Here is a 23,256-nt window from a genome sequence, read left to right on the forward strand (position 1 = left end):
GGGTACGCATCACATCATCAATTGTTTTTTTTTTTTTAATAGTTACCTTCGTTTTTTATTTGTTATATTGGGATGTGCGATTTGTATGATACGAGAAGAAAAAAATAAAAATAAATTTTTTATTATAATAAAAATATAAAGTTAAATTATATACATAATTTTTATAATTTACACTCCTTTATAAAATTGTCTTTGTATTCGAAAAAAATACATTTTTTATATAATTATTTTATTACATTTTAATCCTTATCATTAATAATGTTAATGATATTATTATAATAAAAATTAAAATATAATAAAGTGTTTATACAATAATTAAAATATATTTTTTAAATATAAAAAATAATTCATAAATAATATTATTTATAAGAATTAAAAATATTGTTTAACTAAACTTTTTTAAAAAATTATTAATTTGTCTTAAAAATATAAAATAAACTACTAACTAAAAAAATTATAAATTTTAAAAATACTAAAAATTTATATTAAAAAAATTGTATTATATAAAAAAAAAAAGCTTAATTGAATGTTTGATCTTACAAAATTTGCATAAATATTTAATTAAGATACGTAAATTTAAATTGTACAACTTCTTTAAAATTATAATAAATTAAAATATATTTAGTTTCTATATTTGACACATTTATAAATTAATTTTTATATTTTATAAAAACTTAAATGTTAGTCACTTTACTTAAAATAATTAATGTTTTAATCTACGTATAAATATTTTATTATAATTTAATCTCTTTTATTATTAATATTATTATGACTGTAAAGACACAAACATTAACTAGAAGGACTAGAATGTTAAAAATAACTTGTATAGAAACTAAATACAAATTTTTTAAGTATAAGATCTAATTTGTAAATATTTATTAACTATATATATTAAATACGTAATTTAACTAAAATATAGCTGAATTATGCATTTTTAGAATTAATGAAGATTGAGATTAAATACAATATTTTTTTTAAATTTTTAATAAAATTTAATTAATAATAAATAATATTTTATTATATTTATTTTTAAATAATCAAACATAAATTAAGTTTAAATTTATTTATTTAATTAAATAAATAGATTTAGGTAAGCATAAATAAATTGACTGAATCTCAAATAATTCACCAATAACACAGTTCATTTACACCCTTAATCTCAAATACACACTAAGTAAAATTTTAAAAATGATAAAAAAAATTATTAATTACTAGATTAGAGAAAAAAAAAATATTCATTTCTTGTGTATATAATAAGATTTGGATCCTCTCATAATCTAAAATGGCCCTGAAGACAGAAAATAACGGCAGAAAATATTTAATTTAATTATTTGTAAAAAAAAATAGTTATATTTTCCTCCCTAATATATTTCCTTTTTTAACGCCTCATATTTTATTACTGAAAATCAAAAAAATATTCAATATAATTATTTTTTTACTTTTCTGTTTGTATTTGTTTCGTACAAAATGTCAATGAGCTTAATTACTTGCATGTTTCAAGCTTACTATGAAGTATGATAATCTTTAAACTGCGTATGTACTTTTGAATTCTTCCAAATTCCAATAATTCCCTAATCAATCAATGAGTTTTTTTTTTTTTTATTATTATTATTTTTCATTTAAACTATTGCACTGATGAGGCTTCGACAACCAAGCTTAGAGATCCTGGAAATTTGTCTTCGAAGTTTCACAATCCCCAGATAAATTTTCCTTTTGCTTCTTTGTGTCTATAACCAAAAAGCAAAGGAAAAAATAGTATATATTTGTCCAATGACGACCAATTAGTAAGCATCTCACATGGGATAATATTTAAGAACAACTCATAGATATAATAATCAACGTCATATGAATCATACACGATTGAAGAATGCTATAAAATTTAAAGAATTAAAGCTGATCAGTAACTGAAATATCTTTGTTTGATCGATATTAATTAGCTTTGTTGTTCTCTTAGTTTATTTGGATATAAGAAAAGAATATTGCATATGATTTAATGTATAACGATCTTTACATTATAACTTATTTTATTACATTATGTATTTTAAAAACACACTTCAAAATAAAATAAATAATTTCTTTTTGTTTTAAATATGTGTTAAAATAATAATAATTTTTAGGTTATACTTAGAAATAGGAATGATAATATGTCAGGTTAAATTAGACTTTATTCTAAATAGGTCTGACCTGTAACATAATTATTAGGCTTGAGCCTAGCCTATTACCTTATGTTGAGTCTGATCTGATTTATTTAGGTGGTCTGACCTAACTTAAAGTCTGTTAATAAAGTCTGTGATAAAAAAATATCTTAATATTAATAAAAATATAAATATTTTATTATCAAATTAGTTTACATATTTTTTTAATTTTTATGTGTTATTGATAATTATTAAATAATTGTAATAATTTTTATATAATTTTAAAATATTATTTGAGCATTTATAAATGTTTCATATTAAAAAATTATATATTTTTTTCTTAATTTAATTTTATAAAATTATTAAAGCAATAAATATTTTAATTATTTTTTATGATAATTATATTTTATTTGTGTAAAGACATCTTATATTCAATAAATAAAATCACAGTAAATACATAAAATTGATCACAAAAAATAACACTTACAAAATTTGTTGAATGAGCTAAAAAATTATTATATTTAAAAAATTAAATAAATATCATCGTTATAAAAATTGTAGATAAAAATATTTATATTATAAAATTTATAGATATAGAAAAATAACATATGACCATAGTAAAAATATTTATATTATAAAATTTATAGATATAAAAAAATAACATATGACCATAGTAAAAATAAAATTAAAATAATTTATATTTTTAAATTTTTATTTTAATAAAAAATTATATGATAAAACTTGATATAAAAATTTAAACTCAATACACTATATATATATATATATATATATATATATATATATATAATATGACAATAATAATAACTATTAAATAAAAAAATAATTATAAAATATTTAATTTTAGTTTTTTATTAAGTTTTTATTTTAAATTAATAAATATACATAAAATTAACTACACTATAATATTAATATAATATAGAAAATATTACTGATATAATATATTAAAACATATATTTACATATTATTATTTTTTATTTATACTTTGTTTATTTATATAAATATTCATTAATTATTATATTTTAAATGTATATTAATAATTATATTTTTTTATGAAAAAATCTATCTACATCAATGTTAAATTTATTAAAAATGATTATTTAAGATTTGATATACTTATATTTAGGTGTGTGATTATGTAGATTTGCTATTTAAAATTTTTTTTAAAGGTATTTTACTAGAAAAATTTATACTAATAAAAATAAAATACATAATAAGTTATAAAAAGTATATATTATTATATATAAATTATTTAAAATTATATTATTTATATTATTTACTATATAGTTCTATTATATATATATATAGTATATTAATTTTTTTATTTTGTTTTTCTATTATTTTTTTATATAATTTTGGTTTCGAATAAAATATAATTTATAGTTAAATAATTTATATTTATTATAAAGAAAAAAATTAAACATAATATATTAATATAATAAATAATTAATTAAATATTAATATTAATAAAATTAAAAATATAAAAATTATATTAATATAATATTATTATTTTATTTATAAATTTTATTTTGCTTAATTAACAAAGTAAAGTTTTGAAGATTTTTCTAAATCTTTTAAAAACTTATTTTTTAAGTTTCTTTATTTTGGGAGTTTTCTCTCCCACTCTTTTATAAATAAGATTTTAAATTTTTTTTAAAAAGTATGTTAATTTTTTAAGTAATATTTTTTGAAAAAAATTTAAAAATAAAAATATTAATTTTAAAATTATTTATATAATTAAACTTTTTTATCATCCCTTCTTCTCAGTATTAAACATTTAAATAAATGAAAGATTTAACTTTCTTCCTTCTCTCTTATTTTTTCCTCTTTTTCTCTTGATACCTTTACAAACTTTTAATCAAAGCTTTAGTTATACATAATACATTTTCATCACAATTTTTGTATTAAACGAGCTTAAAAGCCAAAAACAAACAAAATCTTAAGCAACATGTCTAAAAAACTAAACCCGAGGATCTTAAACTAAGAGATGGAAGATAGGAAATCTAGGTCCATTTTAATCAAAAAAATATTATTTAAAAAATAAGTAATGCATATTTTAAAATATTAAACAATTGAAAATGTTAATGTGATATTTCTAACATGAGGGAGACAGAAAGAACATATATATTTAAATAATTATGATTAAGTAAACCGATTATGATGTAATTTTTTTTAAAATATTATTAGAAAAACATTTATATAATTTTATTATTTTGTGAAAACTATATAATTATCATAAAATTTTTCAGGTAACTTTTAATTAAAAAATATCTTAAAAAGTGGCCAACCATGCATGACCACAAGGCTTTATATACAGTTACCAATGTCTGATAAATGTCGTTGTAGGAATAATTTGAACCTATCTTCCAAAAATCTTTTTCTCCATTCTCTTTCTTTCTTTAAGAGATCAATGAAATACTCTGATGGGAACTCTAAGCAGCCATTACTGACCTCAAGGGAAAGAGATGAACCGCACCAAATCCACCCACCCCCACCACCCACCGCAGTTTTCACCGCGGACGCCCCAGACATAGCTCCGATTACCGGTCCCGGCGATTTCTTTAGGGAGTTCATGAGGGAGTCGAAGAAGCTGTGGTACCTAGCCGGCCCTGCCATATTCTCCTTCATCTCCAAGTACTCCCTGGGTGCTTTCACTCAAATCTTCGCCGGCCACGTCGGCACCATCGAACTCGCCGCTGTTTCCGTCGAAAACTCCCTCATCGCTGGATTCTCCTTTGGCATTATGGTAAAACCCCTACTCTCCATCACTGATCATTAATGAAGGCCCCCACACACTTATTATTTATTAAATACTGATCGCTACGACCATCTCACTCGTTTATACCTCGTTTTTATTGTAATATGGATTCGCTGATTCACTCGCTGAAACACTAAAATAATATAAATTAAAAAATATTTTTATAAATTATTTCTTACTGAGTTTAAATATTTATAAATAAATTTTTTATAATATATATATTTATTATATTAAAATTATAAAAATATAATAAATATTTTTTATTTTAATAAAATTTTATTATTATTAGGTTGAGATTAATAAAATTTTAAAAAAAATATAAGTAAGATCTAGTTACAGATTTATTATAATTTAATAATTTTTATAAATAAGGTTTTAGATATTGCTAAATTACTAATTAGGGACTAATTTAGAAAAATTTCTACTTAATTTTTATGATAAATTTCTCTAAACCAAGTTTAGATATAACATTATTAGTAGATTGCAATATATGTGCGTACGGGTGGCTTTTAACTGGATATGAAGTGAATTATGAACAGCTGGGAATGGGAAGCGCGTTGGAAACGCTATGTGGGCAAGCAGTGGGGGCAGGGAAGCTGGAAATGCTAGGGATATACATGCAAAGATCATGGGTGTTACTCACGTCAATGGCTATTCCTCTATGCCTTCTATACATCTTCGGAGGACCCATTCTCAAGTTTTTAGGCCAAACAACTGAAATATCAGAGGCTGCCGGAACCTTCGCCATTTGGATGATCCCACAGCTATTTGCTTACGCTCTCAACTTCCCAGTGGCCAAGTTTCTGCAGTCGCAGAGTAAGGTGATGGTCATTGCGCTCATATCGGGGGTGGCAATGCTGCTTCACCCCATCATGTGTTGGTTGTTCATTATGAAGTTTCGGTGGGGATTGCCCGGTGCCGCCGTTGTGCTCAACGCCTCGTGGTGGTTCGTGGTGGTGGCTCAGTTGACGTACGTGTTCAGTGGCGCGTGCGGACGAGCGTGGAGTGGGTTCTCTCTGGAAGCCTTTCATAATCTCTATGGCTTCTTTCGCCTCTCTCTCGCCTCTGCCGTTATGCTTTGGTGAGAACTGACAACCTTCCATTTTTATGTACGTTTTCCTATATATATAAAAAGGATTTCTTATACTAGATTATGTTTAAAATTTTTCATTTAATTTATGTTTAATAATAAATAATTTATTATTTTATTAACCATAAGATATAATTTAAATAAAAAAATTAAATTAAATATAAAAATTTTATTTAGACTAATGTGAGAAAATCTTTCTTTATATATATATATATGTATTTTTTAATAAATTTAAAAAAAATTATTTTTAATTTTTAAAAACTAAGATCTCGATCATTTAATAATGAAAAATATAATAATTACTAACTACTAACTGAAGTAGCTACCTATAACATCAGTCTTTAAAAAAATAATTTATTGTACTAATTTTATGTATTAAAAAGTGACAATTTTATTTTAATAAAATCAACATTTATTATTTTAAAATAGAATAAATAATTTTTTATAAGAAATTTTTATTTTATAGTTGTCTTTAATAATTAATGCTAACATAATTACATTATTAATTATAAAGTAACAATAACAAGTGTTTTTCAAAATATTATATGGTTAATAGACTATGAAATAGCATTAGTAATATTCATTTTAATTTTAATATAATTGTACTGTAATTTATAATATATTTTTAATACAAACTATTATATATATATAGTTTAACATATGTTTTGAATTTGTGTATTGTGTATATATAAGAATATAAAAAATTATGTATAATAGTGTATATAGTGTTAATAATTTAATGTTCAAATAAAATATTTAGAAAAGTGATAAAAAAAATTATAACAATTTTAAGAAGAGGTACACAAAAAAGTGATGGAAAGTGTATGTTTTTTAATAGTAATTTTAGAGGAATGGTGCTTCATTTTAAGGTAGAATAAGTGACTAAGTTCAAAGGCTACTTAGAGATCATTTATATTTACGTGGAGTAACTTGCCACAGCTTGTCAAATGTAAAACTCTATATTATTACCTTTTGGGACGAAATGCTTAATTTGGATCGGACTAAACAATTAATTTAATCTAAAAAAACATTTAATTTGAAATTAATTAGTAATTTCATATTTATAACATTAAATATAACTAATTTCTAATAAAGTTGGGTCAAATAATTTTTTTTTTCATTAAGTATTTACTTTTGGATAGCTCTTGTTTTGAAACGAGATCTCTTCCTAGTTCTTTCTCTTATCAAAATAATAGAGCAATTTTTTATCTGAAGACTATATTAATCCTATTATAATAAAAAAAATTATCTTCTTCATATTTTTTATTCCCTTCATATATCTTTCACGGATCCATCAATGCTTGTAATAATACATGGGTCAGAACCTGTTTCTTTGCACTGGAGCACATTATTTTTTATAAGGGAAAACTGAAATTTTACGACGGTTTTTTTAAAATGTTTGTTTAATAATACATAATAAAAAAATGTTCGATACATGTTATTAAATATTTTGAAACATTGTAAAAAAATGTTAAAAAAATATAATTTTTTTTTATAACTTTAGAATAATAATTTTGAATATTTTATTTTATTTTTAACTTTTTAACATATACCATTAGATAAAGTTGTAACTTCTTTTGTGCCCGGTGCTTGTAAGGAACCAACAACAAACGCCAATCACGTCCCACCAGCTAACAAGACTGGATATTAAGATACACCATATTTAATATAAATTAAACTTTATTCATTTATAAGGTTAGTTAAAAAAATCAAGATTGATAAAGAAATAATCTGATCATATTTTTAATTAATATGCGATATTTAAATAAAAATATAATAAGATAATTAACGCGATAGAGAAAAAAACTATATCATGAAAAATATTATGTGAGTATTAATATAAATATTTTAGTTAGTTTATCTAAAAATTATGAAATATTTACTTGATGTAGCAAAAATATTTATATTTTTCATATGTATCTTGTGCGCAGTTTGGAAACATGGTACTTTATGATTCTGGTTTTGTTTGCTGGATACCTCGAAAATGCAGAAGTCACCGTAGATGCATTCTCTGTCTGGTGAGTAGGTAATCCTTATAAAAATTACTGTGCTTGAAATTAATCCTTTAAAAATATTAATATTTAGTTCCTAACAAATTAACTAATAAATATTTAATTTATGTTTATTAGTTAAGTGCTAACTTTATTAACAAAGTTTTAATTTAGTATTGCAACGTGTTAAATACTCAATATACTTTTATATTAATTACTATACAATTAATTATTACAAGCAATTCAAACCTCAAATCCTAATGACCATGTCCATACATGACCAAATCTGATTAGTTGGTATGAGAACTTTTGTTATGATTATCTGAAGATAAGTTGTGCAGAGAAAATGAATTAGTAGAGAATGAGTGGTTGAAAATAAAATGATAAAACAGATTTAATGATTAAAATAATTATATATTGAAAAAGATAATGAGTTGATAACTAGTGTAATGTTACGCTGAGTATTTGATACATGAAGTACTGACTTAAAATTTTGATTGTCAATTCAGCACTTCACTAACAAAATAATGGAAATGATTAAATTTTTACTTGTTTAATTTATTGGAATAAAATTTAATAAAATATTTTAAAACTAATTTCAAACACAATAACTTTTACATGGGTTAATTTTTTTTAAGCCTCCATTTTAAAATAAATTTTAATATTGTGTGTTGGCTAGTATAAAAGTTTATCATGCATGTCGTTGTTAAGTTATAAGAATTTCATTGACAGACTCAACACTATGGTTAATGATAAAAATTAATTTTTTTCTTTATTAATTTATAAAGAGCTAAATCTTGACATTTTTAAGGATTAATTTTAAATATAACAAATTTTATAAGAAAGTATATTTAATTCTTTCAATGTTATATTTTTTCTGAAATAAAATAACATTATACAGTGTGAAAATTGACAAATTTTAAGAATAAATATTAAATAAAATAAAGTGATAGGAATTATTTACTTAGTCAAAGAGTTTTAAAGCAAGGCAGAGATTTTTATAGAATACAGAAAACTCAGCCTCCATCATTGAATTTAGGTAGCCATTAACGAGAAAGAAAATTGAAGGAAAAAAAAAAAAACTAAATAATATTTTGTTTTGTATATCGCAGCATGAATATATTGGGCTGGACCATCACGGTATGTTTTGGGATGAACGCTGCTGTCAGGTTTGCTTCCGCAATACAAACTTTATCGCTCTTTCAGCTTCCTGTAAAATTATAAATAAGTTTCTATATTTCAAAAAGTTATAATTTAAAAAAAAAAATTATTACATCTTTGGTTACATTTTGATAAATTTTTGTCAAGTGCCAAAATTAAATTACAATTTTTTAAAAATAAATTAAAAGATCAAGTCACAAATTTAATTATTTATTAATACATGTTAAATGTTTGTACTTAATAGAATCCTAAGGGAACCATCAAAACAAGCCCAAGGAATCAATTAAAATCTTTAAAATTTTATAAATTTATTTGTAAATTTTAAAGTATAGAAACTTATTTACAGCTTTTTAAAGAATTCAGAGACTTATGGAATAATTTAACTTTTTAAAAGTTTTATCTGCTCAATCTTTTGTGTATTTTGTTACACCAATAAAATAATAAAGAAAATATAAAACAAGATAAATAATGAAAGAGAGAAATAAATTTTAAAAAGTGTCATAAAGATATTTTAAATTAAATAATATAAATCTACTTATAATATCATCATATCAGGTCAAAAAATTTTGAAAAATGCTAACAAATGTCTTCGAAAGATTAGTTAAGAAATAAAAAGTAAATGTTTTAATAAAAACATTCAAAATGTAATTACTTCGTGTTTTTAATATGTTATTGTAATGTATTATATTAAAAATTATTATTTATTAGTTTTTTAACTAGTGTCCTATAGCTACAAATGGCTAAAACCTTTAAAAAGAAATACGAAGGATGACAATGAAAAACAAGTTGGTTTGTTTATGTAAAGTTTGAATGAGATTTTGCAGTGTGAGGGTGTCTAATGAACTAGGGGCACTGCACCCAAGAACAGCAAGATTTTCGCTAGTGGTTGCCGTGATTACTTCAATTTTGATCGGTATTGTATTGGCTCTGATTTTACTGATCACGCGGGATGAGTACCCTTCATTGTTTTCAAACGACGAACAAGTAAAAGATCTTGTCAAGGACCTCACGCCATTGTTGTCCTTCTGCATTGTCATTAATAACGTTCAGCCTGTTCTCTCTGGTAATAAACATTCTTATCTCGCTTATATTGTTTTAGGGGCACCACAATCGCTCTCATTCAATCACTTTACTCATTTTAAGTGTCGTAGGTAACTCAGGCATCACTCTTTTTTTTTATCTATGCAGGAGTTGCCATTGGGGCGGGATGGCAGGCTCTTGTTGCCTATGTAAACATTGGATGCTACTACCTATTTGGAATTCCTATGGGTCTTCTATTGGGTTACAAGCTTGACTTTGGAATCAAGGTAGGCCATTCTCCTCTCAGATATTTATACAATTTATACTTTTGATGTTAGAAGGAATAACCATGTTTCAGGATAAGGGTTACCATTTATCATTTCTTCATTTCAAATTCTTTTCGTTTAAAATGATGCATATATCTTAAGAAATATACTAACTATGCCAATTACTGTGATAGGCTTGTCTTCTTCTAATAACTAAAATATATTCATTAAAAGAGCTAAATTATTTTTATGAACTACTTAAGTATTTAGATGAAATAACAACAAATAAGAAATTTAAAAAATAATAATAATAACTTTTAATATTGTTTCTATTTTTATTAATCTCACTGCTTTTCTTTTAAAGGGTTCAATAGATAATTCATTTAATGAAAAAAAAAAGTATTAAAAATACGCCAATTTTTTTCCTACTTTTGTATCATGATTAGTGGGTGTTCACAACGAGCCTCTTGGCAAACCGTGAAATAACCCTCGTGTCCCAGTTATAACTAAGGGGTAGGTTAGACAGGAACATATTAGAGTAACAAGGTTCAAATATTATTATTACATATTATCACATCCTTTTCTATCATCCCTCACCACCCTTTCCTGAATCCAAAAAAGAAAAAAACACCACACACAGAAAAATGTAAAATGTAACTAACATGTTCTTCAGAAAGTAATACACAGCTCTTCATTATCATTGTTGACTTTTAGTACAATCTTTTGTTACATTTAACCTTTCTCCTCAGGGAATCTGGAGTGGAATGATAGCAGGGACAATACTGCAGACTTGTGTTCTTTTGGTAATAATCTACAAAACAAACTGGAACAAAGAGGTATTCAGTACATTGAAGTCAATTGTTCTTTGCTTTCGAGAGCAAAATATATCCACTTTAGCACGATAATTTTTAATACTCGTTCTTAAATAAAAATATTTTTATGAACTCTTTTTTTTTTTCATTAAACCACTAGTTTCTCCTGCATTGATTATTTAAATTTAATTTTAAATATTACAACTTTTTATATTTTATTTATTTCTAAATAATATTTTAATCTAATTTTATTTGAGATAATATCATATTTATTATTAATAACAAAAATATTTTTTAATTTATAAAATTCATTAATTGAAAAAATTGTATAATGTACTTTTGTTTTAAAAATAATTTAATAACACTAATACGACAAAATTGACAAAATCGCAGGCTTCACTTGCCGAAGATAGGATAAGGAATTGGGGCGGTGAACATCAAGAAGCGCAACTGGGAAAGACATAGAAAACACAGAAGAAACATGAAATTGCAGTGGGAGGATTGGTACTAATGCTATAGATATTTGATATGAGGACAGCTATATTTATTTCCTTGAGAATATTTTATGAACTTGTTACAAATCCTTTTAGTTTACCTAAGAAAAATAGTTCATTTGTGTCAAAAAGATGAATTTTAAGACTATTTCTAATTACGAGTTTTTTAAAATTGTAAGTGATGTTTCAAAAGTTGAATTAAAGATTGAACCCGCGACAGTTTTTGATTTCTTATTTGATTTGTTCAACCGAGATTCAGTGTAATAAGAAACGATGGCACTGGAATTATGAACAATTTGTGATCTAACCAATGATTTGGTTGTTGATCAGGACTAATTTTAAGTTGTTGTTCATGAGAAATGAAAACATCTTAATAATGTAATTGAAATGCAATCTACAATTTAATAATTATACCATTGAATTATATATGTTTAAAAAAATTATAAAATAAAAATAATTTTTTGTTGTATTTTATATATTTAATTACTATTTTTATTAATATTATATATATATATATAAATTTAAATATACTAATAATGTAAATGCAAACATTTAAGTAATAATAATAAAATTGTAATAAATATAAATTATAAATAATATATAAATAAAATTATAATTATTTAAATATAAATATATACTTAAGCTATTCACATAAACAGATAAAATTTGCAGCTCGGCTCATGAGTTTAATGGTTAACATGATGTGTAGTACGTTTTGTCTCTAGTTTGCGAAGCAAGTCATGTCAATTAATTTGCACATTTATTGCGGATTATTTGCCTTTCAATTCATAGCCAGCCCTAAATCGTGATTAAAATATTCCAAATGAAAAGTTTATAAAAAGTAAAGGTCTTTTGGTTGATTTAGAAGCAACTTGCTTCAAAAAGCTATTAATTTTCACCAGCGATTACAGTTGAAAACTGGTCAAGTCATATCAAATCTGCCTTAAATGGATTAAACCATTTTTTTCCAAGAATACTAGAACTCGATCTACTTACTTATTTGATATAAGCATTTTAAGGTTTAATATAAATTTATTTGTAATCTTTCTTCATACCAAAACCTTTAAATAAGTAACTAGACCTTTTTACATCAAATTACATTAAAAGGCCTGGATCTTTAAATAAGCTAATACGTGTAAAATTTGAAGAGGATAATAATAATAATAATAACCACAAATTATATGTTAAGTTTAAAACATCACTTGAATAAGTTAAAATCTATTTTTTAAAGCTACATAAAATTTTAAATTTTTTTTATCTTTTTAATAAATAAATCAGACCACAAATTCTTAACAAGTAGTTTTACCAACTATAATTCTTTCGAAAAATGTATTAGAATATTCTTTTCTTGTCAATTCAAATAATAAAATTAAAATATTAAATTTTCTATTTTATCCCTTTTTCTTCATCGTTTTCTTTTCTCTTTACATCTAAATAATGCATATTTTTATGCATTCTTACTGTTCCTATTACGATTTGGGCTTGTGAACAAAATTAATCTTTTTGTAGATAACTCGTTTCTTATGCTTTTTATTTAAATTTGTTGCTTTTCCCATTCTTTTTCGTTTCTGTTTTTTTTTTCCATCCATTATCTAATGATCAAAACGTTTTGTTAACTTTTAATAAATTTCCGGAGCCTAGTTCAGTCTTTGGCTTTGTTCTTTCTTGATTTGAATTGCAATAATTTAGTTACATATTTGTTAAGTTTTTTTAATAACTTTTGTTGGTGTTAGATCTTACAAAAAAATCTCGAAATATTTTTCCTATTCTCTTAACCTTACCTTTGTAAAGATTTGCAATATTTAATTATGTCACACTATGCTTTTAGTTTTCTTTTAACTCACTATTGCAAGTCAAATATTCGATAAACCGATTTGTCAAAATATGGTTTACCAACACCACGTATCCTTTCCTTATTTTAATTACAGACCTCAGATAAATAGATAAAAAAAATGAATGCATCGCTTAAAATTTTTCTTGTCAATAAATATCATAAATCTGTTCATTTTCCCGTCTAAGCTCTAATGACATTTTCTCAAGTGTTCTCACAACTATTTTGATAATCAAAGTTGGAAGCTTAACCTGAGCATTCTTCCATAACATTAAATGTAAACTTTATGTTACAACAATTTTAATCAGTAAACAACAATATGAGCACCTAAAGTACATTTAAAATTCGTTCTTTTGATAATTGAATAATAGTACTAAAAACATCTATAACAATAATGCACTTTTTCAAGTTTTATTCATTTCTTTTAGCCTTACGCATTCTGATCCAGAGCATGAACCAAATCCGATCTAGGAAGGAACGTTTAAACAAGGTTCGGTTTCAGGAAAATACATGTTTAAAGAAATACTGATGCAAACACCACCTCAAATGGATTCAGAAGAGTTACCCACAACTGACAAAATGACACAAGTGTATGCGCCACTAATTCTGATCACTAAAAGAATCATTTTAACATCTTCTACATCCCACTGCTCTATTATTTTCCATCAATCTTCCTTTATCATAAATTTACCCATCTCTCACTTCTATCTTCTTCCTAGTTCTCTCTAACATTAGCCAAATGTTATCTAAACACACACATAATAAGTTGGAGCAAGAAGTGCCGATGTCTTAAAAAACAATGACACAAATTCAGAATCAGCGCAATGAGCAATGATAATTTGATAGCAGCAATCAGACGCTATGAAACAGAGTAACAAGCATTGCGTAATTATTAAAACTAATAACACAAAAATCGTTCCTCCTTAAAAGCAGTTTCATAAACTAAGTACCAAAAACATATGGAACATGTGATATAAAAAAATAACCGAATCAAAACCAAAACATCTCAAGTTCAAATATATTATCAAAAAACACAAACTGATAAAATCTAAGCGGTGAGAACAACAGCACCACCAGCCTCCTTAATCTTCTTCTCGGCGGTCTTGGAAATGAGCTTGGCCTTCACGACGAGGGGCTGATTTTCGGGAAGAACACCCTTCCCGAGAACCTTGAAGTAACCGTGTTGCGTCACGTCGATTAAGGGTGCAGTGTCCTTGGACTTGGAGGCCTTATCCTTCACCTCTTGGGGTATCAGAGACCACAGCTTATCGATGTTGACGATGGGGCAATAGAACTTGTTGCGGAGTTTGTGGAAGTACCGCATTCCAACTTTCCCGAAGTAACCAGGGTGGTACTTGTCGAAGAGGATCCGGTGGTGGTGCATGCCTCCGGCGTTTCCCCTACCGCCGGGATGCTTCCGGTGTTTTCCAATGCGGCCGTGGCCGGCGCTCACGTGCCCTCGCTTCTTCCTGTTCTTCTTGAATCGCGTCGTCATCTCTTACGTTTCGGCGGCAGAAGCAGGAAGAGAGAAGAAAGGGTTTGGTGGTTTTATTGCGTTTGGTTTACGTTTTTACCCCTAGGGTTTGGGGGTTTTAAGGCTTTGTGGTGGGGTGTTTATGAGAAAATGACTTAATAGAATTTGGGGAATGAAACTGGACTTGGAGTTGGGCTTTTTTGTTAATGGGCCTTATCTTCCGTCTTTGGTTATGCGCCTAAGTACGAATATGACGATGGACAGTGGTAAATGGAAGCTATGCAAATGCAGCCCAATTGAACAAAGTGATAGAAGAACTTGGAATGGGCAAGAAGGAGCTGTGGAGCAACTTCATTACAGTGTGCACGCCTCTGCTATCAGCATTAACGTGTGGGACTTGGGTTTGTGTTGCTTTTACGGCTTAGGGACTTGCGATGGTTTCATCTGCAAGTTATTTATTCCTGAATTCTACTTGATGGAGGTGACTAATGACTATCAAACATTTGAAACTATATATTACATAACATGTTGCAGAATTATTGTCATGATGGATAATCCAGGTAATAGCCCAGTGCTGTCGTATTTTGACTGTCAAATACCACACAAACAAGTAACTATATTAACAAATTCTAATATTAATATATTAATCCCATTACAAACTAAGATCCGATCCTACGAGCTGGATTAGATCAATTCTTACATGGAATTAGTGAATTGTTACCAAGAACCCTTAATTTTACACGTGCATAATGCATATAGTTAAATCAAACGTGAACAACTACTGTCGCGTATACGATTCAAAACGGTGGCGTTTGGTGGGATGGTTTTGTGGTAGACAATCGCATAAGAAGAACCAAGCATATTCAGCTTAGAACCTTAACCGCAACCATCTCATTCCCTCTTGTTCCTGTGCTGACACGCATGGACCACAACCACAACATACTCCTCTAAAGCTTCTACCTTTATCCGAATCCCATCTTCCTCTTCCCACGTTTTTTGCTACCATGCCTCTTCTTCTACTCGCTGGAACACCAACTTGGTCACTTGCTCCAATTCCTCGCCATCACCACCACCACAACAACAAACATCTAATCACAGCCTCGCAAAAGCACTTTCCTTTTCCTTCAAAGCGAACCCTTCTATTCCCTCCCTGCAGGCGCATTCTAGCAGCTCCTCCTCCGAAGTCCGCGTCCATCAATGGAGTATCCGTTCAGAAAAATCCAGAAGGTTCCAGAGAACTCAATGCTGCTGAGTTTATGGAGAGAATTCGCAAGTGGGTGGAGTTGCTTCCTTCTATTTTGCCCGGCGGCACGTGGTGGGACTTCTCCGACGACGTCGACGTTCAGGTCATGGCTCAGCCGGTGACCGTGTGGAGTGCTCTCAACAAAATGTGGGACCTTGTTTCTCGTGACAGATGGGTCATTTTCGCTGCTTTCTCTGCTCTGATTGTCGCTGCAGTGCGTGCAGTTCTCATTTTTTGTTTTCTTTGTGATTTTTGGATTCAGTTCGTGCCCGTTTTGTGTATTTTGAAGATGGGATCGAAGTTGAGAGCTTTTATTATGTGGATTTCAGGTTTCGGAGATTTCCATACCACACTTTTTGACCGCATCCATATTCTCGGCACAGGGTGCGGACCTTACTGTTTTCCATCGGAATGTGCGCCTGTTGGTTCTGTTGTGTGTGACTTCGGGAATATGCAGGTCAAAATCTTGTATGGTCTTATCTCCCTTCTACTTGTTGACAGTGATATAATTCTTTTTGCCCTTTGGTTCTTAACTATGGTTGCTGAAAGAGCCTTACATAAAGAACGCAATGGATTTGCTCTCTAATCCATATGGCTCTCCTTTGTGTGTGTGAGTGATGTTGCAGATAATGCATTATGCCTTGTAAGATTCTGATTTCTTAGGACAGTTGTTTATTGAGATTGATCATAAAACTGATGTTTGACTTGTTAAGTAGAGTAAAATTGAACTGTTTTTCGTATGATGCTTTTAGTTCTGCTTCATTTGAAGCTTGCTGTGGGATGTGAGGATTCCTAACAAGTGATTTAATGTGCTTCAGTGGGATACGAGGTTGCTGTTTTGGCATTGCGAACATGATTCTGGTGAGTTTCTCTGCCTGATATTTGTGGATGGGGATTCCAGTGGTTCATGTAAAATACACTAGACCATTATGAATTAAGAACTGTAGTTATCAAACTAAGACTATTGTGCTTGAGCAATGGCCATTTCCAGCCTCCACTTCTTAAATGAATTGACTTTGTGTTTTCTTCAACTCTGTTTTGCATATAATTTTTCAAACTTTGCAATATGTGCAGGTTAAGAGAATGAGAGAAACATTATACTCTTCCCTTCTTCTTCAGGTTTTGCTGCACTTAATAACTAATCTCTCTTGTTGCATTTGTTTATTTCCTTCGTCTGGTGTATGTATGATTTCACTCATTCGGCAGTGCTCTTATTGTAGGATATATCATTTTTTGACAATGAAACAGTAGGTGATTTGACCAGTAGGCTTGGTGCGGATTGTCAACAAGTGTCAAGGGTTATTGGAAATGATCTTAACTTGATATTGCGCAACGTACTTCAGGTTGATTTAGCTATGAAAGATGCAATACTAATAAAAGTCATCTCACACATTGGAGGCTTTAATTGGGTTTTCTCATCTTGTTAGGGTGGAGGTTCATTAATCTACTTGTTGATTTTATCTTGGCCACTTGGTTTGTGTACATTGATGATATGCTCCATATTAGCAGCAGTCATGTTACATTATGGAAGGTAAATTCTTGATAGATTTTCTTTGAAGTCATCCTTTCAAAAAGAGAAATGAGATATTGAGTTTCTAGTAGCTTGCAATTGACTAGTGCTAATTAAAGGAACACTACCACAGGCAGCATGTCTGAAGATGAATATATTGACTAGAATGTGGATTTATGCTAATCATGTTGACTTGTTCTCAATTAATGCATGTACTAGACTCTAAATGATTCTCATTTATAGAAAACATGTCACTCTGAAAAAGCTAGAAAATGCTGATGCTTCTGAGTTCCCTTTCAGCCTTCTATCTCTCTCCTTATTTGTCTCCATTGTCTCACCGGTGTTAATTTGGTTATACACATAGGTACCAGAAAAAGGCAGCTAGGTTAATCCAAGAAGTGACTGCTTCTGCAAATGATGTAGGATAAAATGCCTTATGCTGTAATTTGTTTTATATATCCTATATGCAATTGTAATTACACTTTTCTTAATATTGAATCATAGGTAGCTCAAGAGACATTCTCTCTTATTAGAACTGTTCGAGTTTATGGAACAGAAGAAGAAGAACTTGGAAGGTGATCATGCTTTCACAATTATATCATTTATTATTGTTTTGTTCCCATTGTTTTTCTCTTTTCACATGTATCCATTACTTTCTACAGGTATAAATGGTGGCTGGGGAAATTAGCTGACATAAGCTTGCGACAAAGTGCCGCATATGGTGTTTGGAATTTTAACTTCAACATTCTTTACCATTCAACTCAGGTATGGCTAAGGGTTTCTAAAATTTTAATATGTGTGTGTGTATTTCCTTTTTCTCCTTTAAACCTGTAATTTTACTGTTGGAAGTAAGTTTGCTAGTGTTGGTGATCAACAATATCTTCTGAACTTCAGTTAAACTTTTATACTTGACTCCTGCTTTTATTGAAACATTTATACTTATAGGTTATCGCTGTGCTATTTGGAGGAATGTCTATTCTTGCGGGTCATATTACAGCGGAGAAACTTACTAAGTTTATACTATACAGTGAATGGTTAATTTATTCAACCTGGTGGGTGGGAGATAATATATCCAATTTGATGCAATCAGTTGGAGCTAGTGAAAAAGTATTCCACCTAATGGATCTCTCACCTAGCAACCAATTCATAGAAAGAGGCAAGACTCTGCATGTTCACTTCTTATTCTACTTCTAGATCAAGCATGAATGTTTTCCCACATATTATGTGACCTAAATTATAATTTTCTTAAAATTTAATGAGCTATGCATCAACTAAATAATTTACTTGTAAAGAATGTTACCAGTACCAACTATAGTTGTGTTTAAAACTAAGGTACTTGATATGATACTTGATACTAGTGGTTGTAAGCAATATAGCGATTTTTAAAAAATCCCATCGAGTAGCATCCTTACTGAACAGACTGGGTTGTCAGACAAAGCTGACTTCTGCATTGATGGTCCTGCACAGCTCTTAATATATTATTAATTGTGTAGTATTAATACATATTGGTGTGTGCTTGGTGCTCCTATAATATGCAACTCCAGTGTCTCTGTCTATTCTCATTCTTCTACCAAAAGATAAATAAGCGAAAAGAAAAGATCATGTGATAAACATGATGAATTCCTGCAGAACTTTTTGTCTATCTTTTAATGTTACATATGCTGATGGCTGGGTTTAACTTTTCACAGGGGTAAAGTTGCAGAGATTAACAGGGTACATTGAGTTTCTAAATGTATCTTTTCACTATCCTTCAAGACCAACGGTACACCTCTATTTCTAACACCTTGACTTGGCTTCTGGAGTTAAAGCATTTATATTCTGTACTCATTTTATTCCTCAGTAATGTCAGTGAAGGAATGAATGCTGCTACAAAAGGATAGGAATAAAAAACCTCCAATGCAGATATTTTTGGTTGTCCACCCCCTTCCAATGTGTGGGGTGCATTGTTCTATTTTTAGAGGTGGATGTTGTGTGACAGATCTGCAGTGAAGTGACATAGCATCTTAATCTTATGTTCACTTTTGGAAAAGTAACATAAACAATGAGCGCAGATGGACATTAAAAAAATAAAATTGTAATTTTCCTTTTTGCAGAGGGGCGAGGGTGGGGGGGTTTGGATCCTTGTGTGTCAGGAACTCAGGATTTATCTGATTCTTCCACGCTATACATACCTTGTATATGCATGTATCTTCAATGGATTTTCTCTAGTTAGTGGAATGGTTCAATATTATGGATATTGTTATCTTGACTTTTGAAATCTAAACCTCTTCTCTCTTTTCATGGCATTTTAATCATATTCAATTTCATTGTCCATCTGTAAAGTGTTAAGATTACCACTGTCATTTCTCAGTTATACAGGCTCAATTAATGAGACATTGTAACAGGTATCTGTAGTGCAACATATAAACATTGTTGTCCATCCTAGCGAGGTGGTTGCAATTGTAAGAAACTGCCTGTAGTCTCTTCAATTTGTTCCTATCCTGCCCTCACTATGGTTAAGAAGTTAATCTGCTGTTTCTTTTGATTTGCTGCATAGGTTGGTCTTAGTGGAAGTGGTAAAAGCACATTGGTGAATCTTTTGCTCCGACTCTATGAGCCTACAAATGGTCAGGTAGAGTTTGTTTCTCTCATTAAAACAGAGTAGACTCAGATTGTTGGCTTAGAAGATATATAATTTGCAAGAAAAGGCTAGGAAAGAAAATAGATAATAATTTTATTTATCATTATTATTTTGGTATGTGGAGGGGACTATCTTGTTTTTGCTAAATCTATTTAAGCAGCTAAAAGGAATTCTTTCTACCTGATTAAACAACGATCTTCTCTTCAATAAGTTACTTTTCAGGAAATTCAAAGAGAGGAAATGGCTTTTGGTTTACTTTATTCTAAGAGCTAGGTATACTGGTTCTTAATCTAGGTGCTTAGACCTTAGATTCTGGATTCCCTACTGGTAACTTATCACGTTTCTCTTGATTGTATTATGTTTACCAGAAAATAACTTCAGTAGAATATATTTTAATTTTCTATTCCCTAATATGAACATGATAAGCATAAGTCACCCTTTTCTCAACTGCAGATACTGATTAGAGGTTTCTCTCACAGATTTATATATGTAGAGCCTATAGCCTGTTATGTGCTAGTATTTTTAGAGCAGATACTTTTTTACTTGAATATTATCTTAACACTGTTTTATTGCAGATTTTGATAGATGGTATCCCTCTTAAAGACTTGGACGTCATGTGGTGGAGAGAGAGAATTGGATATGTGGGACAGGTGCTTAAGTCATCATGGATAAAATTCAGTGAATATATATATAGTTGATAGCTTTTTTCTTCTAACCAAAAATTTGTTTGTACAGGAACCCAAACTCTTCCGGATGGATATTAGTTCAAACATCAGATATGGATGTACCCGAGATGTAAAGCAGGAGGATATTGAGTGGGCTGCGAAGCAGGCTTATGCCCATGACTTTATCTCAGCACTTCCCCATGGTTATAAAACAGTTGTTGATGATGATCTGTTAAGTGGGGGACAAAAGCAGCGGATTGCTATTGCTAGGGCCATTCTTAGGGACCCAAAAATATTGATCCTTGATGAAGCCACTAGTGCACTAGATGCTGAAAGTGAACATAATGTCAAGGTCTGTCTCTGGAAACTACTAAAAGCGAGATTGCAATTAGACACACTAAATGTCAAGTGTGAGAAAGATTAAGAAAAAGATATTGATGCTTCAGTTTCCATTATATGTAGGGTGTTCTTCGAGCTGTTAGAAGTGATTCTGCAACGAGGAGAAGTGTCATAGTCATTGCACACAGGTGAGACTTAGACCTTAGTTTATCAGTGTTAACTAAGTGATTTTCCATCTATTAGTTTTGACACGGATGACCTACTTTACAGGCTTTCTACCATACAGGCAGCTGACAGGATTGTGGTGATGGATGGTGGTCAAGTAGTTGAGGTTAGTAAATTGTTTATTCATTTTGAATGCCCTAAATATTCTGATCAATATTGCTTTTTGAAGCTTATTATCCTTGATATTTTCATCAGCCTTTTTTTTTTAAACGGCCTCATAAACAATGTAAAGTTCAGTCATAAAAGTTGGTTTAGAAGGCTATGCAAGTTGTGTTAACTCTTTTTCTTAAAAAGAAATTGAATTCAGTCTTCAGAGTTCTGCGGGATCATGGTGGATATAGCATAGGATAGGATTATGAAGACAAGAATTGTCGTCATATTTTATCTGGTTCTATAACGTGTGGACAAAATTCACGTCAAATTGCTCTCATAGAACATGAGTAGAATAAGGCTTTTTTAGCAACCCATGGCATTACTGTTAGTCTGTTAAACTGTTTGGATTTTGTGTTTCAATGAAGAACTTATATTTTTCATTTTTCTTTCATTGCTTAATCTGAAACATATTTGTCATTAACTTCTGTCCATGCAGATTGGAAGTCACAGGGAACTTCTCTTAAAAGATGGTTTATATGCACGGTTAACTAGAAAACAAGCTGATGCCGTGGCATGATTTGGGTTTCCATATAGCAGATATTCTATTTTTCTTGTGGCTTCTTTTCAAAGGCAGTAAAGTGAGACAGCAACCTTTTTTTACTGTTGCTGACTCGTGTATTTATAGCATTATACAAAACAATTGATGAAACTTCTTCGCAAAGAATGGAGCTGCACAAGTTTTTGTTTAAAATGCATGGCGGCTTCAGAAAGATTTCACACTATCAGGTTCTAAGGCAGATGCAAAAGCATGAAACTAGGTTGAATTGGGGGTCTTCATCGTCAAGATGCTGAAAAGTCAGATGTACTCTGTCATCCTTGTAGTGACCATATAGAATGTTCATTTTATAGCTGTAATTTAAATGTTTAGCACTTGAAGACATTTGATTTGAAGAATGCCACTTGCCCATGTTTGATGGCACTTCATACTCATGCTGAAGTATATAAAATTTGACTTTTCAATATTCTAATCCATATACTTTTTTCTATTTCCAAGTATCGGGAACTCTTAATGTTAAGCAAGAGCTATTGCATGTTGAAGGAAACAAGTTTATATGTTTATGGGTACCGAATTGAGCTATATACATTACAATGATATGCACGTCATGTTGACGGAAAAAATTACATGCAAGTTATCAATAATGTATAAAACGCATTGACGCATATAAAAAAGTATAAATGTAATTTTCTGATTTTTGTAGGTTTAGTGCATACATACATGGAATATTCCACCTGCAGCTAAAATTCGCCATCTCTTTCTGATGATGTAAAACTACATGGATAGCATGAACGACATAAAATTTTACTTTATATGTTATTTATTTTAATGTAAGATCTATTTTATCTTCATTTCTTTGCATAAATATAGGAAAATTTGACCAAAAGGTATATCTTCTTTTATTTTTTACTCTTTCTACAAGGATAATAAAATTTCGGAGGAACCAACAAACAAG

General features: G+C 29.0%; 3 protein-coding genes across 7 annotated transcripts; 2 read left to right on the forward strand and 1 right to left on the reverse strand.

The window, feature by feature from the left end:
- Nucleotides 1-4,498: 4,498 nt before the first annotated feature.
- LOC113869108 (protein DETOXIFICATION 29-like) lies at nucleotides 4,499-12,099 on the forward strand. The gene is made up of 8 exons (XM_027505257.1): nucleotides 4,499-4,899; nucleotides 5,451-5,992; nucleotides 7,933-8,019; nucleotides 9,105-9,161; nucleotides 9,978-10,216; nucleotides 10,342-10,460; nucleotides 11,189-11,275; nucleotides 11,645-12,099. Exons 1-8 carry the CDS (start codon nucleotides 4,564-4,566, stop codon nucleotides 11,714-11,716), a joined length of 1,539 nt encoding a protein of 512 aa, XP_027361058.1. The 5' UTR covers nucleotides 4,499-4,563; the 3' UTR covers nucleotides 11,717-12,099.
- Nucleotides 12,100-14,446: 2,347 nt separating this feature from the next.
- Nucleotides 14,447-15,150, reverse strand: LOC113869227 (60S ribosomal protein L27a-3). Of its 2 annotated transcripts, XM_027505454.1 has the most exons (3): nucleotides 14,963-15,150; nucleotides 14,817-14,905; nucleotides 14,482-14,744 (listed from the first exon to the last, which is right to left on the reverse strand). In XM_027505454.1, exons 1-3 carry the CDS (start codon nucleotides 15,069-15,071, stop codon nucleotides 14,625-14,627), a joined length of 318 nt encoding a protein of 105 aa, XP_027361255.1. In that variant the 5' UTR covers nucleotides 15,072-15,150; the 3' UTR covers nucleotides 14,482-14,624. The 2 variants fall into 2 exon arrangements, with proteins under 2 accessions (XP_027361254.1, XP_027361255.1); XM_027505453.1 differs by having other exon boundaries at nucleotides 14,447-15,150.
- Nucleotides 15,151-15,928: 778 nt separating this feature from the next.
- LOC113868660 (ABC transporter B family member 26, chloroplastic) lies at nucleotides 15,929-22,869 on the forward strand. 4 transcript variants are annotated; one of them, XM_027504454.1, is made up of 18 exons: nucleotides 15,929-16,507; nucleotides 16,623-16,761; nucleotides 17,112-17,154; nucleotides 17,368-17,412; nucleotides 17,514-17,636; nucleotides 17,721-17,824; nucleotides 18,168-18,222; nucleotides 18,308-18,378; nucleotides 18,466-18,568; nucleotides 18,749-18,959; nucleotides 19,492-19,565; nucleotides 20,188-20,244; nucleotides 20,340-20,414; nucleotides 20,999-21,073; nucleotides 21,159-21,440; nucleotides 21,551-21,615; nucleotides 21,698-21,758; nucleotides 22,242-22,788. In XM_027504454.1, the coding sequence occupies exons 1-18, from the start codon at nucleotides 16,465-16,467 to the stop codon at nucleotides 22,320-22,322; spliced, it is 1,707 nt and encodes a 568-aa protein (XP_027360255.1). In that variant the 5' UTR covers nucleotides 15,929-16,464; the 3' UTR covers nucleotides 22,323-22,788. The 4 variants fall into 4 exon arrangements, with proteins under 4 accessions (XP_027360255.1, XP_027360256.1, XP_027360253.1 ...); XM_027504455.1 differs by having other exon boundaries at nucleotides 16,623-16,936; nucleotides 22,242-22,769; XM_027504452.1 differs by having other exon boundaries at nucleotides 15,930-16,507; nucleotides 16,623-16,750; nucleotides 22,242-22,869.
- Nucleotides 22,870-23,256: the final 387 nt, after the last annotated feature.

The sequence above is a fragment of the Abrus precatorius genome, unplaced genomic scaffold, assembly GCF_003935025.1.
Source record: "Abrus precatorius isolate BTA unplaced genomic scaffold, Abrus_2018 Scaffold6, whole genome shotgun sequence".
NCBI classification, from domain to species: domain Eukaryota; kingdom Viridiplantae; phylum Streptophyta; class Magnoliopsida; order Fabales; family Fabaceae; genus Abrus; species Abrus precatorius.